At 38.2% G+C, this 12,946-nt stretch overlaps 1 protein-coding gene across 1 annotated transcript; it reads right to left on the reverse strand.

Moving 5' to 3' along the window:
• Positions 1 to 515: 515 nt before the first annotated feature.
• LOC115925087 lies at positions 516 to 6,704 on the reverse strand. The gene is made up of 5 exons (XM_030988255.1): positions 6,593 to 6,704; positions 5,448 to 5,720; positions 1,854 to 2,108; positions 1,173 to 1,508; positions 516 to 748 (listed from the first exon to the last, which is right to left on the reverse strand). The coding sequence occupies exons 1-5, from the start codon at positions 6,702 to 6,704 to the stop codon at positions 516 to 518; spliced, it is 1,209 nt and encodes a 402-aa protein (XP_030844115.1).
• Between the last annotated feature and the right edge of the window lie 6,242 nt (positions 6,705 to 12,946).

Raw genomic sequence — 12,946 nt, forward strand, 5'->3', positions numbered from 1 at the left:
AGCACATCAATAGATCCTTTGTCGTTGATTCTACTGAAAACTTGGTTACATTCGTCACTGGGCCAAATGGTTCCGACAACTCTTTTTCGGCTCTCTCAATATCCTAAGATAAAAAATGGGTCAAAGCTCATATTGAATGGAATAATAATAATAATAATAATAATGGGCATTTATATAGCGCCGTCTATCTAGAAAAGACATGTGTTGAACAAGTCATGAATTTAAAAAAACATGCAAATAGTATATATTTTTTGCAAGACATCGTTCAGTATTCTAATTTTGTTTAAGATATTGATTGTTATATTAAATTTTTGCATCGCTTTTGTTTTCTGAACTTTACATGTACTAAAACACTTTGTTTAGCTGTTAGAGGTTAGGCTCGACTAGCAATTGTGCTATAATCTGGCCCATTTTACCAACGAATAGTTTCTCTTCTTTTATATTTAATATCATTGTATTGCTGTTGGTAAATAAACCGAATCAAATCAAAAGAAGAAGAAAAACTTCCAAATCATTCATGCCTTTATAGGTCTCCTATAGGGGTGAGTGACGTAAACCCGTAGTGTGACTTTCCGGGAACAGGGCATGAAGAGAGGCTGGAAGGTTACACATCTGAACTGAACTCCTTGGACGTTGGTGGAAGACAAGGCAAAGAGCTGAAGATGGTTTGTAGGGAAAACAACCGTGTCTTTGGAGACGTGGAAACCTTCTGATGAATTAGGAAGCAACCTCCTGCGACTGAACGTTCCTTGATGAATAAAAGAGAGATTTAATACTGCTATATTAAATCTTTGAATCTCGTTAGAATATATATTTCAAGAAAATGAAAGGTGTCGTCCACTCTGATTTTATGTTGGCTTTAATAACAGCAGCAGAATGAGAAATACAGAACGGTGAAAGTTTGAGCAAAATTCGATTAACATATTATAAGAATCATGATTTGTTAAAGTTGCAATCTATGAAACACAAATTGACAATTATGTAATGTATCTTAATTGGGCTATCCCATTTGTTCTGTACTAAAGAATTTACATTTTCTTATTCCTTGATGAAGGTAATAGATGTTTGTTGTCATTCAGGTGTTTTAAAAAAAGTACCAGCATTGTCAATATGAATGTTAAAAAGTGATTAGTCCAGGCCTTAAATATTTTTTGTCTAGAAAGGGTCAATACCTAGTCCTGTTTTGGTGTACAGGATCATCCCTGAGCCATCTCTGCATTGCTTAGGACCGACGCAATGTGGAAGCACTACTGTAGCAGGTTCGAGCAGTTCCTGAGTTAGAGAACAGTCCACGACTGGAGTGATCAACACCTCACCGTCCCTGAGAGGAATCCGAGCAGCGCCCTCTCTAGGTACCCTAATGGTGACCACAGATCTCATTCCCCTGTTTAACGCCCCGGAAGGGATTGCAACCCGGATATCGAGCTCACGCAGCTCCACTACCCCACCTCTGTGATCCAGGACGCTGTTCGAGAAGAACTCCACGAAGCCTGGATCAACTTTGATGGCTGTAATGATTAAAAAGTGACAAAGGTTAAACATTGTGAGGGGTAAAAGAGAGTTTAAAAAGCGAAGAAACAGGGGGTACGAGTTCAACTTTACTGGGTATCTTAATCCAACATCATAAAGTCAATCTACAATTTAGGTAAGCCAACACAAAGCCATTCTGTTCTATAGGTTTCGTTGATTTTTTGTTGTTGATTTTGTTGATTTTTTTGTAGATTTTTTTATATTTTATTATTATTATTATGATTTTTTTTGGTGGGGTGATGCACCAAGAGATGCGGAATATTGTATGCTTACTTTTCTATTGATTCGGTGAATTTTACACGAATAGCAAAAACAATAATTACTTGCAGCTATGCTTTCTGCCGCATCGTTGAAACGGAAAGCTTGGACAATCTCCAAGAGTCTCCCTCGCGTTCCTCCTCTCCTTAGCCATTCTCTGAGCATGTGTAGAACAACCGGATGTACTACGTACGGGGGCAGGGTGACGGTCTTACACATGGCACGCATGATGTCAGAAGCACCAAAGTGCAGGCGTGGGGCAAGCTGAAGCAAGTCTGATACGGAGCACATCGTTTTGTAGAGTTCTTCAAGAGAGTCATCTAGAAATAAGCACATGATAATGTTAGAAAAAAAAACAATAACTAATATTATCATTATCATTATTATCATCAATAATATTATTTATTATTTACACCATTGTTACAATAAATATTAATTTATTTATCACTAATATTTTTAATTATATTGTTGATATTATTATTACAATTATTATTATTATTTCCATTATTATTATCATCGTTATTGCAATGAGGACCTTCGTCATTGCCTTGTTTTCGTTCACATTCTGCCCCATTAATATTCTCCTGGTTTTCCTTATCCTTATCCTTATCGTCAGGAAATCGCATTCGTTTTGCACGTAGTGTTTGTTATTCCTAGTTAGGTGCTTTTCTCGTGTTTTTTTCCTTTCAAATTTCATAGGCATAGTCTCTAACATCTCATCAAGGTCACTACATTCTTCGATTTTCGAAATCATTCATGCATAACCGTCCAGGCGTCATTTTGTCCGTTTCTGGTCCATTTTAAGGCCTTTCTTTCTTCCTTCCTATCTCCACTATCCTAGATCCAACAAATTTCTAACAAATTCCTCTAGATAGTCTAAAAGATGTTCTTTCATCTGCGACGTGTAACCTGACCTTCAAAATGCCATCTTCATACTCAAAATTCAAATCTGAAACCGACTCCGTCAAAAATCTCTCAAATTCTTGAAAAATGGACCCCTAAATAATCTAAAACTGCCATAACTTTCTCATATAAATTCCGTTTTGCATCTAAATCTTACAGTATCTTTAGCTCATAATTGCACATGGCCATGCCAAATTTCACGCTCCAATGGCTTTGCAAAACATAAATAGCGCCCTCTAAAGTTGTCCGTTTCTGGTCCATTTTAAGGCCTTTCTTTCTTCCTTCCTATCTCCACTATCCTAGATCCAACAAATTTCTCGACATTTTCGGAGATTGCGCCGCAACCGCTTGAAATTTTGAATTGTCGTTTCATGACTTTTTTCCCTCAAGTCTTACGCACGTTTTGATACCATTTTCGTCGCAATCGGATATACCTGTGAGGTGTTACATAACAATTAGTATGCGCATGTCATCAAAAATATGCTATAATTGCATATATTCATATACAAGCAGAAATGTGAATACAGGTTTAGATGTATTCCTTCCTAAGTGGGTGATATGAATTGATATCGAATTGCTTTTATATGTTTCTCAAAGTAACTTGATGTATTCCAGAACAAAAGAATACATAAGAAATAAAAACAATAGATATAATAAGAAATAAAAAAAACAATAAAATACATAAGAAAATAAATATTTGAAAATCGCATCAAATTTGCATAAATTATCATTATTAATTACATCCAAATAAATATTTTGTGTTAGAAAAGAAGTTTCATATGAATAATGAGTTTCAACGTTCAAAAAGTGGAGTTTGACACGTTTTCTGTAAAATGCATAAAATTAGCATTTTGCATAATTAATTAGGCTATAACGACAAAAAGTTGCATATTCGCAAAAAACTAATTACACCATCTTGTTCGTTACGTAAATATCTACAAACATGCAAATTTTCGTGTTCATCGGACATCCGACGGCCGAGATCATAGGGGGCCCCCCCCCCCAGTCAGGAGGTGCTCAAAATAGCCCAGTACAGTAAGGGTTAAGGACGTTGTAATTAATGTCTGTCTGCATATTTGTTCACGTACATGTAGCTCCTGAATAAAAAGAGTTTTTCTGCTATTCAAATTTACATGTCAAATCTTATGGCATGTATGTCGTCATACCAAATGTTTACAAAATATTTGCACCATGCACTGAATATTTTTCAAAGTTATAACGTAAGTATACCAAGCTACGTAGTCCATGCATGTGCTTTGATATTGGGGGTGTTTAAGCGCTCTTTTCAAGAGGACCATACCGTACCGCACCGTGGTTCTTTGTCCAAACTACCATCCACCATGAGAACCATGGTAATCATGGTATTAAACCATGGTAATTTCATGGTACTTGATTGTATAAGGGCATGCAATTACACTGGTTTGATACCATGATGACTATGGTTTTCATGGTGGATGCAAATTTGGAAAAAGAAACACGGTCACCACGGTACTTTTGTTATAAGGGATATATTAAGCGAACCATACCGCTAAAGAAGAGTGCCGCTGCAGACCAAAACCCGAGGTGGTCTGGAGAGTGCCAAGGTACCGTACTCACCCCGAAAAGCACCTGAAAGCAAGGTGGTCTATAGCATACCGTGCTGGAAGTAATCGAGCGCGCCATGTTGTGTGGGTTTTTGTTATTCATGTATTCTGAAATTGACACAGTACGAGTTCAAACAGGTCATTGCATCGGGGCAGGCCAGGCGGCTCAATAGTTGTTCGAAATGGTGCGCCAAATACTCTCGCAAAACGAATCACCCGGCACGGCACGCAATGGCATTGTTTGGTTCGGTATGGTACGCTTCCGAAAGCGCTTGAACACATCCTTAGTTGTGTATTTGGTTGCATATATCTACAGGCTCCATGTCTGTGACCCAATAAATTACACTATATACGCATAGGGCACTTCTGTTTTCCAATACTAATCAGAGTGGGAAGGCAATATATTCTTGTGGAATGAAATTGTTCTTGTTCAAAGTTTGATGGGAATTTTCAGAATACCAAGAATAACCCAAGAGTGACCACGTCAGTAATACAATTTTCTTGTTCATGCAATCTCAAGTCAAATATTTGTAAAAGTCGATATAGGGCTCTCTATGATATAAATATACTTACCCAGTTGTAGCTGATTGTGATACATTTCGATCATGTGGTAGAATGTAGATAACGAAGACACATGGCCGGGGAAGGAGAAAAAGAAGACAAAATATTTATGTTGCAATAGATTAATTCTTTTGTGATATAACTTCTGGGAATAACTCCAAAGATATAAGTAGGAAAGAAAGATTTAAACATATTTAGGAAAAAAACCTTGAACCTCAACCTTTAATAATCACCCTTGCATGAAGGCGTGGTTAGACCACGATGATCAATCAAGAGAGGAAACGTGAACAATAGCAAAAACGGTCAAAATATGTATGAAAATAACCACAACATCTTTATTCACTTTTCAAAAACTAAGAAATAATCAGTACAAATATATTCACACTATAAACCTGATGGTGATTGAATTTTCTCCTGCAACAATTGATCCAGCTTATATTTTGTCAAAACTAAGGGGTACGGATTAAGGTTAGGTTAAGGGTTGTAACTGGGTTTTATGATAGGTTTAGGGTTAGTATCAGGCATAGTGTTATGCAGGGTTGAAAATAGCTAGATCAATGGTAGGAAATGCCGCGGAGCGATTGATGCAAGAGCAAGTGCCATTCAACTAACCTGAAATCTCTGTCTGTTCGGCTGGCGAGACCAAAGATTTCATGAGCGAGAGAAACGTTTCCTTCGCTTCTTGGCCGGAGATCTGTCTCTTTCTCCATGTTACCAGCATGTCGTAGATGGCCTGCTCTCTGTTACAGAACCTCCTATACTCTATAACATCCAACTGTTGTATGGTGAAACCAAGAGCCACTCCCAAATCATAGTACTGGTTCACCGTCATCATCTGAGCTATCGTGATGACATCAATGTCGGGAAGGTCACTGCCGGAGAGCTCTTCCACAGCCCTGAAAAATATACAGTCAAATCTGATTTGGCGAACTTGTCTAGAGAGACGGCCTGCCTATGAAAAGTTTATACCATGTTTCCCTTGAAATTTGTTTCCTATTGAAACCTGTCTGTAAACTGCCTTTTTTGCAGGGGGTGGGGGGGGGGGGGGGGGGGGGGGGAGGGGAAAGGGAGGGTTGAATACACATTTCTTTTCAAAATAGGAATATACTTTAACCATATATTAATGGTTAATCCTTCATAAATCTTTTATTTCTCTGCGTTGACATTTAATATTTAATTTCATAATGTAAAGAAATGTATAATGTCAATGAAGTGCAATGAATGATATTAGGTATGCATGGCTGCAGTCCGTTTCTTGAGAAGTATCATGAGTATCAAGTATTGAATTAACAAAAAGAAAGTGGATCCTTGAATCAACCATTTCTGAAAACGACATCATAAAAAAAAACTGAGAGCTTACCGAATAAATGTAGAGGGCTCAGTAGATACTTGACATGTCGAGTCATCTGCAATAAAAGTAATTCATCATTTAAAAAAAAATAAAAGATTAAATCGGGGATAGATTTTCCTTTTACTAATATTAACATTAACAAAAATAATGATGATAATAATATGTCTTGTTAACCCAATGTAGCCACACCAGTACTGATACTGCTCTTTCTCTTAGGGCCCTGCAATAATATTACCAAATACTACTGTCACATGAGTCTAGATGTTAGAAAATGAAAACCACAATCATCATCCCAAAAACAAGAGCAAGAGCAGGAACAAGAGCTTAAATTAGGAACAACATTCATATCATAATTATCATGACTTTCATCAATCTCTATCATGGAGAATAAAATGTTTCCACCAACCTGTGTATCTGATGACGAACGCCAACGATTGAGACCTCCGACCTAGTCTTCCAGCCTGTGAAATCGTCAGGTAAATGACTGAGAATTCTGCATCATCCTCGCTAGGAGTCATTGATAGCAATAAGTTGTGTCTCTTTTGGCTGTGAATATTTTTCAAAGAAAGTAGCTGTGGGCAAAAAAAATACAACCAAACAATTAAAGTTAAACGTGTAATTAAAGACCACCCAGGGAGGTGTTTCACGAAGACTAAGATCGACTTTAAGTTGGACTTAACTATGGCAGGCCGTTCATGCCACTGCTTGCTCTCACCATTATGACCTTCAGATAATATTCTTTCCTTCAATAATGAATTATCAACAACAAAAAATCTGTAGATTTGTGACCATTTTGTACGTCCCTTGAGAGACCAATGCCAGTAAATGGTGAGAGCAAAGAGTGGCATGAACAGCTTGCCATAGTTAAGTCCAACTTAAAGTCGATCTTGATCTTTGTGACACGCCCCCCTGGGGTGGTAACATAGTGGTCTTTACGAGAAGGCAGTCTTTATGTACAGATTTCTATAAATGGTTTGATGACAAACACAATTCAAGGGGAACCAGAAATGTGGCCTTAAATGTAAGATATTATTATTATTATAGACATGTGATCTTTCTATGCAGGCTGTAGCTTAAAGCACATTTGACTGTATTTTATTTTATGCAGTTAGCTATGAAATTTAAAGGAAACAGTTGAAGGCAAAAAAGTTGATTAAAGGTTTGAAAAAGATGGTCGGGTGCTAGCAATACCTCAGTGTTGCTCATCTTGCCTTCACCATCACAAGTCACTGAAATGTCACCGGATTTAGCTTCGATAGAGACTGGAAAGGAGCGATGTGCATTGTGGTATGAACTCTGCTTCATTTTACGTTTTGTTAGGGGTCAATATTTATATAATTTAAAGCAATGTTTGCAGAGTCGAATTCGAATTTGATATTTCAAGTCAATGGTCTTTGTCAGGCTGCCAATCATCTCTAAAGATATTACTCATTTGAGTCTTTTGGGAACAATCCAAGAGTCCGATCTTTCACTTTAATCATAAGTGTGGTGTTGTATTGCTTTCAATAAATGTAGAATGTAGAATTGTTTATTTTAGATGTGATCAAAAGTCCACAACTAGTTTCCAATTGTATAAATGTAATGCTTCCTGGGAGAAATTTCAATTATTTAAACATATTTGTGGATTACACCTAGTAAATAAGATCGATTGCCATGGACCAGTGATGGTCTGGTGGTAGAGTCACTGCCCGGCAAGCAGTAGATGGCAGGTTCAAGTCCCGCTGGTTCCAATATTTTTTCTGACTTGTTTTTCAATACAGATCGATCAATCGATCTTATTTACTGGGTGTAAGCCACAAATATGTTTAAATAATTAGTTTCTAATTCTAATCTATATTTTGTTCTTGTTTTGTTTTGTTACGTATTCTATATTTTACAAATCACTTTTAATCACCAGTTACAACGTAGACCACTCGACTATGACTTCATTTCTACATTTCTTCCAAATGCCCATGTTGATTTAATATTTCCCTACCATGATAATATTATATGGCGAATGATTTCATCCTTGGCATAGTGGACTGGTGCGTTGCCTTGTATTGTTAGACAGGTGGTCTTTGTAGACAGGTAGTCACTAAAGCAGGTTTGACTGCAATTGTATTATGTAATACAGGGCTCTCTTGCAAAGCAGTTTTGATGTACTGAAGAGACCACCATGTATATATAAACTTTTGAACGAATAAAGATATATATATTTCTAACAACCAGTTATTCCATCAATCAAAGGTCACATCTCACTCTCTTTTTTAGTCTATTCGGTTCGTTGGTCCCATTATATGGAATTCATTATCCCCTTGATACGCAATACTCAATTTGAAATTCCTTTAACAATAAGACTCTGCTTTCCACTCTGCTTTCCACTGGTACTGCCTGAACTGCAAAGCACCAGCACTCCACGTAGTCAGAGATGACTTCGACATTGAGGAGAGGTGCGAAGCCTTTTTTGAAAAACTGTCTGGTAGAATGCAAAAGCTGGAAATGGCCATGTCCAAAAAAGCGGAAAAAGTAGAAGTCGAAGGGATAAGAAATAACATAGAACATTTCTGAAGCAGTACAAGTGAACTGACAAAGGAATTAGAGAAGCTCTCTTCAGAAGTTGAGGAACTGAAATCAAATAGAGCTGAAGGAACTGAAGAGGTAGCAGCTATGTATATCAATGAAATGGAAGATAGAAACAGACGGAAGCAGAACTTAATCATCTTCAGTATTGGAGAAAGTGAAGACCCAGATCCCATAAAAAGGAGGGAAACTGATATTGCCAACGTCAGTAAAATCTTTGGAGAGATTACAAGCACAACCATCGAAATCACTGATTGTAGACGTTTGGGCCAGAGAAAACTGAAGAATGAACAACAAAATCTACGCCCCATGAGAGTATCAGTAAGTGATCAACATCAAAGAGACATCATTCTGAAGTCAGCAAAGAAGCTTAGAGAGAATGACGAAACCAAACACATTACAATCAGGAATGATATGACTCCTAGAGAAAGAACGGAAGACATCAGACTTAGGAAAGAATGGCAGGCAAAAAAGGAACAGTCTGTCAGTGCTGGAGATACAGAAGCAAAATGGATCAGGAGAGGAGGGAAAGTTGTAAACATTGGAATGTACATTCAGAAACAAGGCTAGACAGAGAGAGGGACAGTGCAGGGCCAGGAGAAATCCCACATTCAGGCCCCAGGTACTGCCAATCCATAGAAGTACATGGAAAAGGAATGAGACATTTTTACTCTGCACCCGTACAAGCACTTCATGTAGCACCTGTTATTGCACCAACCAGCACAGAGACTCCAGCACATGCCACCGGCAATTGTGCAGTATTTACATGTACACATGTTGCAAAAAGTAACTCTACTGAAGTTGTGGAAAATTCAGAAGGAAATTGTAGTGATGTTAGTATTGAAACAGAGAGCAACTCTTTTGATGTTGGGAAGGATAGACAATCAATAAAAGCTGGAAAGATTAAAGTCGTATGCACTAATGTGGACACACTTACCAACAAAATGGAAGAGTTTGAAGCCAGAGTAAGATCAGAGAAACCTGGTGTCATCTGTGTTCAAGAGATTCTCCCCAAACATTCCAAAGATGCTGTAAATGCTGAAATTGAATTGAAGCTCAATTGATATGATATGTTCATTTCCCCAGCTGCAAGGAGAGGAGTTGCAACATACGTGTCAACCGAAATGTCCTCGTCAAGACAAATATACTTGCTGACCGAATTTGAAGAGTCTGTATGGTGTGAGATCCAAGTTGATGATGGCAAGGAAACTCTTAATTGGAAATGTCTACAGGAGCCCAAGTTCTTCTGACATAAACTCTAGCAATTTATGCTCCTTGATGACAGAGGCGAGCGACAGAAATGGTGATCTGATGATAGTGGGAGACCTGAATCTTATAGACATTGATTGGGCTAGAAACATCGCAAATTGCTCAGAAGACCACCCAGCTTCTTACATACTGGACAACATTAATGATCTATACTTGAGCCAGCATGTTACACAGCCAACAAGATTTAGAGAAGGACAGAGGGAAAGTCTGCTAGACCTGGTGCTTACCAACAACGATGAGACCATTGACATCGTTAACATCAACCCACCCATAGGAAAGAGTGACCATGGAGTACTTTGCTTCCATGTAAACCTAGGAGAAGTGGCTAAGAAGAACAGAACTTCATACAAATACTACAAAGGAGATTATGGTGCTATTAAAGATGACATAACGAAAGTCAATTGGGAAGCAGAGCTAACAAACTTGAACATTGAGAAATCATGGAAACTGTTTGAATGCACTGTTAAACAGAGTGTAGACAAGCATATTCCTAAAGCCAGAATAGGACAAAGTGCTCAACCATCATGGATGACTCTAACAACAAGAAAACACCTAAAGGATAAGCATAAAGCCTGGAACAAATACCAAAAGAACAGTACTGCGGACAACTGGAGGATGTTCAAAAAGGCTCGAAATGCAGCCACAGAGGAGGTGAAAAAGTCAAAACAAGATTTTGAAAGACAGATTGCAAGAGAAATCAAGGAGAATCCTAAAAGTTTTTGGAGTTATGTGAAGAAAGGAACAGCAAGTCACTCACGAATTCCTCCTCTACTAAAACAAGATGGATCACTTGCTTATAATCCAGAGGATCAAGCAGAAACACTAAATGACTTCTTCATTAGTGTATTCACAACAGAGGATACAAACCAAATCCCGAAGCCAGTGCCATTAGAGGTGGTAGAGAGCCTGGAAGAGCTACAATTATCTGAGGACACCATCCTGAAACACCTCGAGACACTGAAGCCTGACAAATCCCCTGGTCCAGATGAGATACACTCAAAGGTATTGAGAGAGACTGCAGATGCTATATGTATTCCACTCTATCTGATTTTCAAGAAATCCATGAATGAGGGACAAGTACCAACAGCATGGAAAAAAGCCAAGGTTGTCCCATTACACAAATCAAGACATAAGGATGGCAGTGGTAATTACAGACCAGTGAGTTTAACATCTGTAACTTGCAAAGTCATGGAAAAGATATTGAGAGATAAAATAGCAGAGCGCATGGAAAATAATGAGCTTTTTCTGCCAGACAACATGGGTTCAGAAGTGGAAGATCATGTGATTCACAGTTATTGGAGGTATTAGAGACATGGTCACAACTTGAAGACCTTTCAATACCATTTGACTGCATTTACCTAGATTTTTTGAAAGCTTTTGACAGTATCCCTCACATCAGGCTGATTGCAAAGATTGAAGCATATGGAATTCAAGGGAAACTCTCCAAGTGGATCAAAGCCCTACTGACATGTAGAACGCAAAGAGTTAGAGTAGATGGAGCCTACTCATCATGGAAAAATGTAACAAGTGGCATTCCGCAAGGGTCTGTGCTCGGCCCGATCTTGTTCCTCATCTACACCAACGATCTTCATCTAGCAGTAAACTCTAGTGTTGCGCTGTTTGCCGATGACACCAAAGTATATGGACCGGTAAAGGGTGCAGCAGATGTCAACAAATTGCAATATGACATTGATGCTCTGATGCAATGGTCAAAAAGATGGCAGCTACCTTTCAACGAATCCAAGTGCAAGGTCATCCACTATGGATACAAAAACCCAAGAGAAAGCTATTCCATCAACAAAGAGCCAAACTCCATGCTAAAAGACGTAACTGAGGAAAACGACCTGGGAGTCACCTTTGACCCATCTTTGGAATTCAGCCTGCATGTCGGAAAAATTACAGCCAAGGCCAATTCCATCCTTGGGCTCCTCAAGAGAAACTTTCATCACCTTGATGAAAATTCATTGGTTCTCCTGTATAAAACCCTGGTACGACCTAAGTTAGAGTACTGCTCAACAGTATGGAACCATCTTTTGAATAAGGACAAGGATAAGTTGGAAAAGATGCAGAGGAGGGCTACAAAACTCGTCAAAAGTGTGAGACACTTAAACTACTCAGAGAGACTCAAAGCACTGAAAATCCCCACTCTACAGTTCAGACGAAAACGATCTGATATGATTCAAGTATTCAGAATAATGCACCAGTTTGATAATCTTCAAGAACAACATTTCTTTAGCAGAACAAAGTGCAGTCGCACACGTGGTCACTCACTTAAGCTTTACAGGCTAAAATGCCGGAAGACACTAAGGAAAAACTCATTCAGCCAGAGAATAATCATTTTGTGGAATGGTCTTCCAGGCGATGTTGTGGAGAGTACCACTATCAATCGTTTCAAATCTGGGCTTGAGAAATGGTGGAAAGATGCCCCAGATAAATATATTGACAACCCCAACCAAACGAAACCATGGATAGGAACAACAGTCTAAAGACTGAATAATCCTGGATCAAGTGAGTTACAAGTGAGTGAATAAGTACAAGCGCCATTTACTATCCGAGTATGTATAAGTTAAATGTAATTAATTATGTAACCGTCAACTACCTGAAATTTATAGAATATTTTGTATTCTTTGTAATGGATGTATCAACTTGTCAAGCCACATAGGATTTCACTGATACACCCTATTTCCTTTTTCAACAATTTGCATTTGAATGTATTTACTTTGTTTCACATATTTAGGTCGATTTTATAATGATGTACATTGTAAATGTTTACATATATAAGAATAAGAATATGGAACTGGGCTTTTCAAAAGACCAATCGATGAGAGTCCACAAACAGAAGAGAAGGTCCCTACAATGAAACAAGAACCAGTGCTACTTCTTTCAGAAGTTGAACATGCGGTGAAGAAGCTCAGAGCAGGGAAGGCACCAG

The sequence above is a fragment of the Strongylocentrotus purpuratus genome, unplaced genomic scaffold (assembly GCF_000002235.5).
Source record: "Strongylocentrotus purpuratus isolate Spur 01 unplaced genomic scaffold, Spur_5.0 spur5_scaffold_17, whole genome shotgun sequence".
NCBI classification, from domain to species: Eukaryota; Metazoa; Echinodermata; class Echinoidea; order Camarodonta; family Strongylocentrotidae; genus Strongylocentrotus; species Strongylocentrotus purpuratus.

Excerpts from the sequence above, each read along its gene's own strand:
- LOC115925087 (XM_030988255.1), bottom strand. The coding sequence starts at position 6,704 with ATGACTCCTAGCGAGGATGATGCAGAATTCTCAGTCATTTACCTGACG. Across the intron at positions 5,721-6,592 it reads GTTCGTCATCAGATACACAG|AGCTCTCCGGCAGTGACCTT; the intron begins GTTGGTGGAAAC and ends GGGCTGTGGAAG. Across the intron at positions 2,109-5,447 it reads CGAACAGACAGAGATTTCAG|ATGACTCTCTTGAAGAACTC; the intron begins GTTAGTTGAATG and ends GCTTATTTCTAG.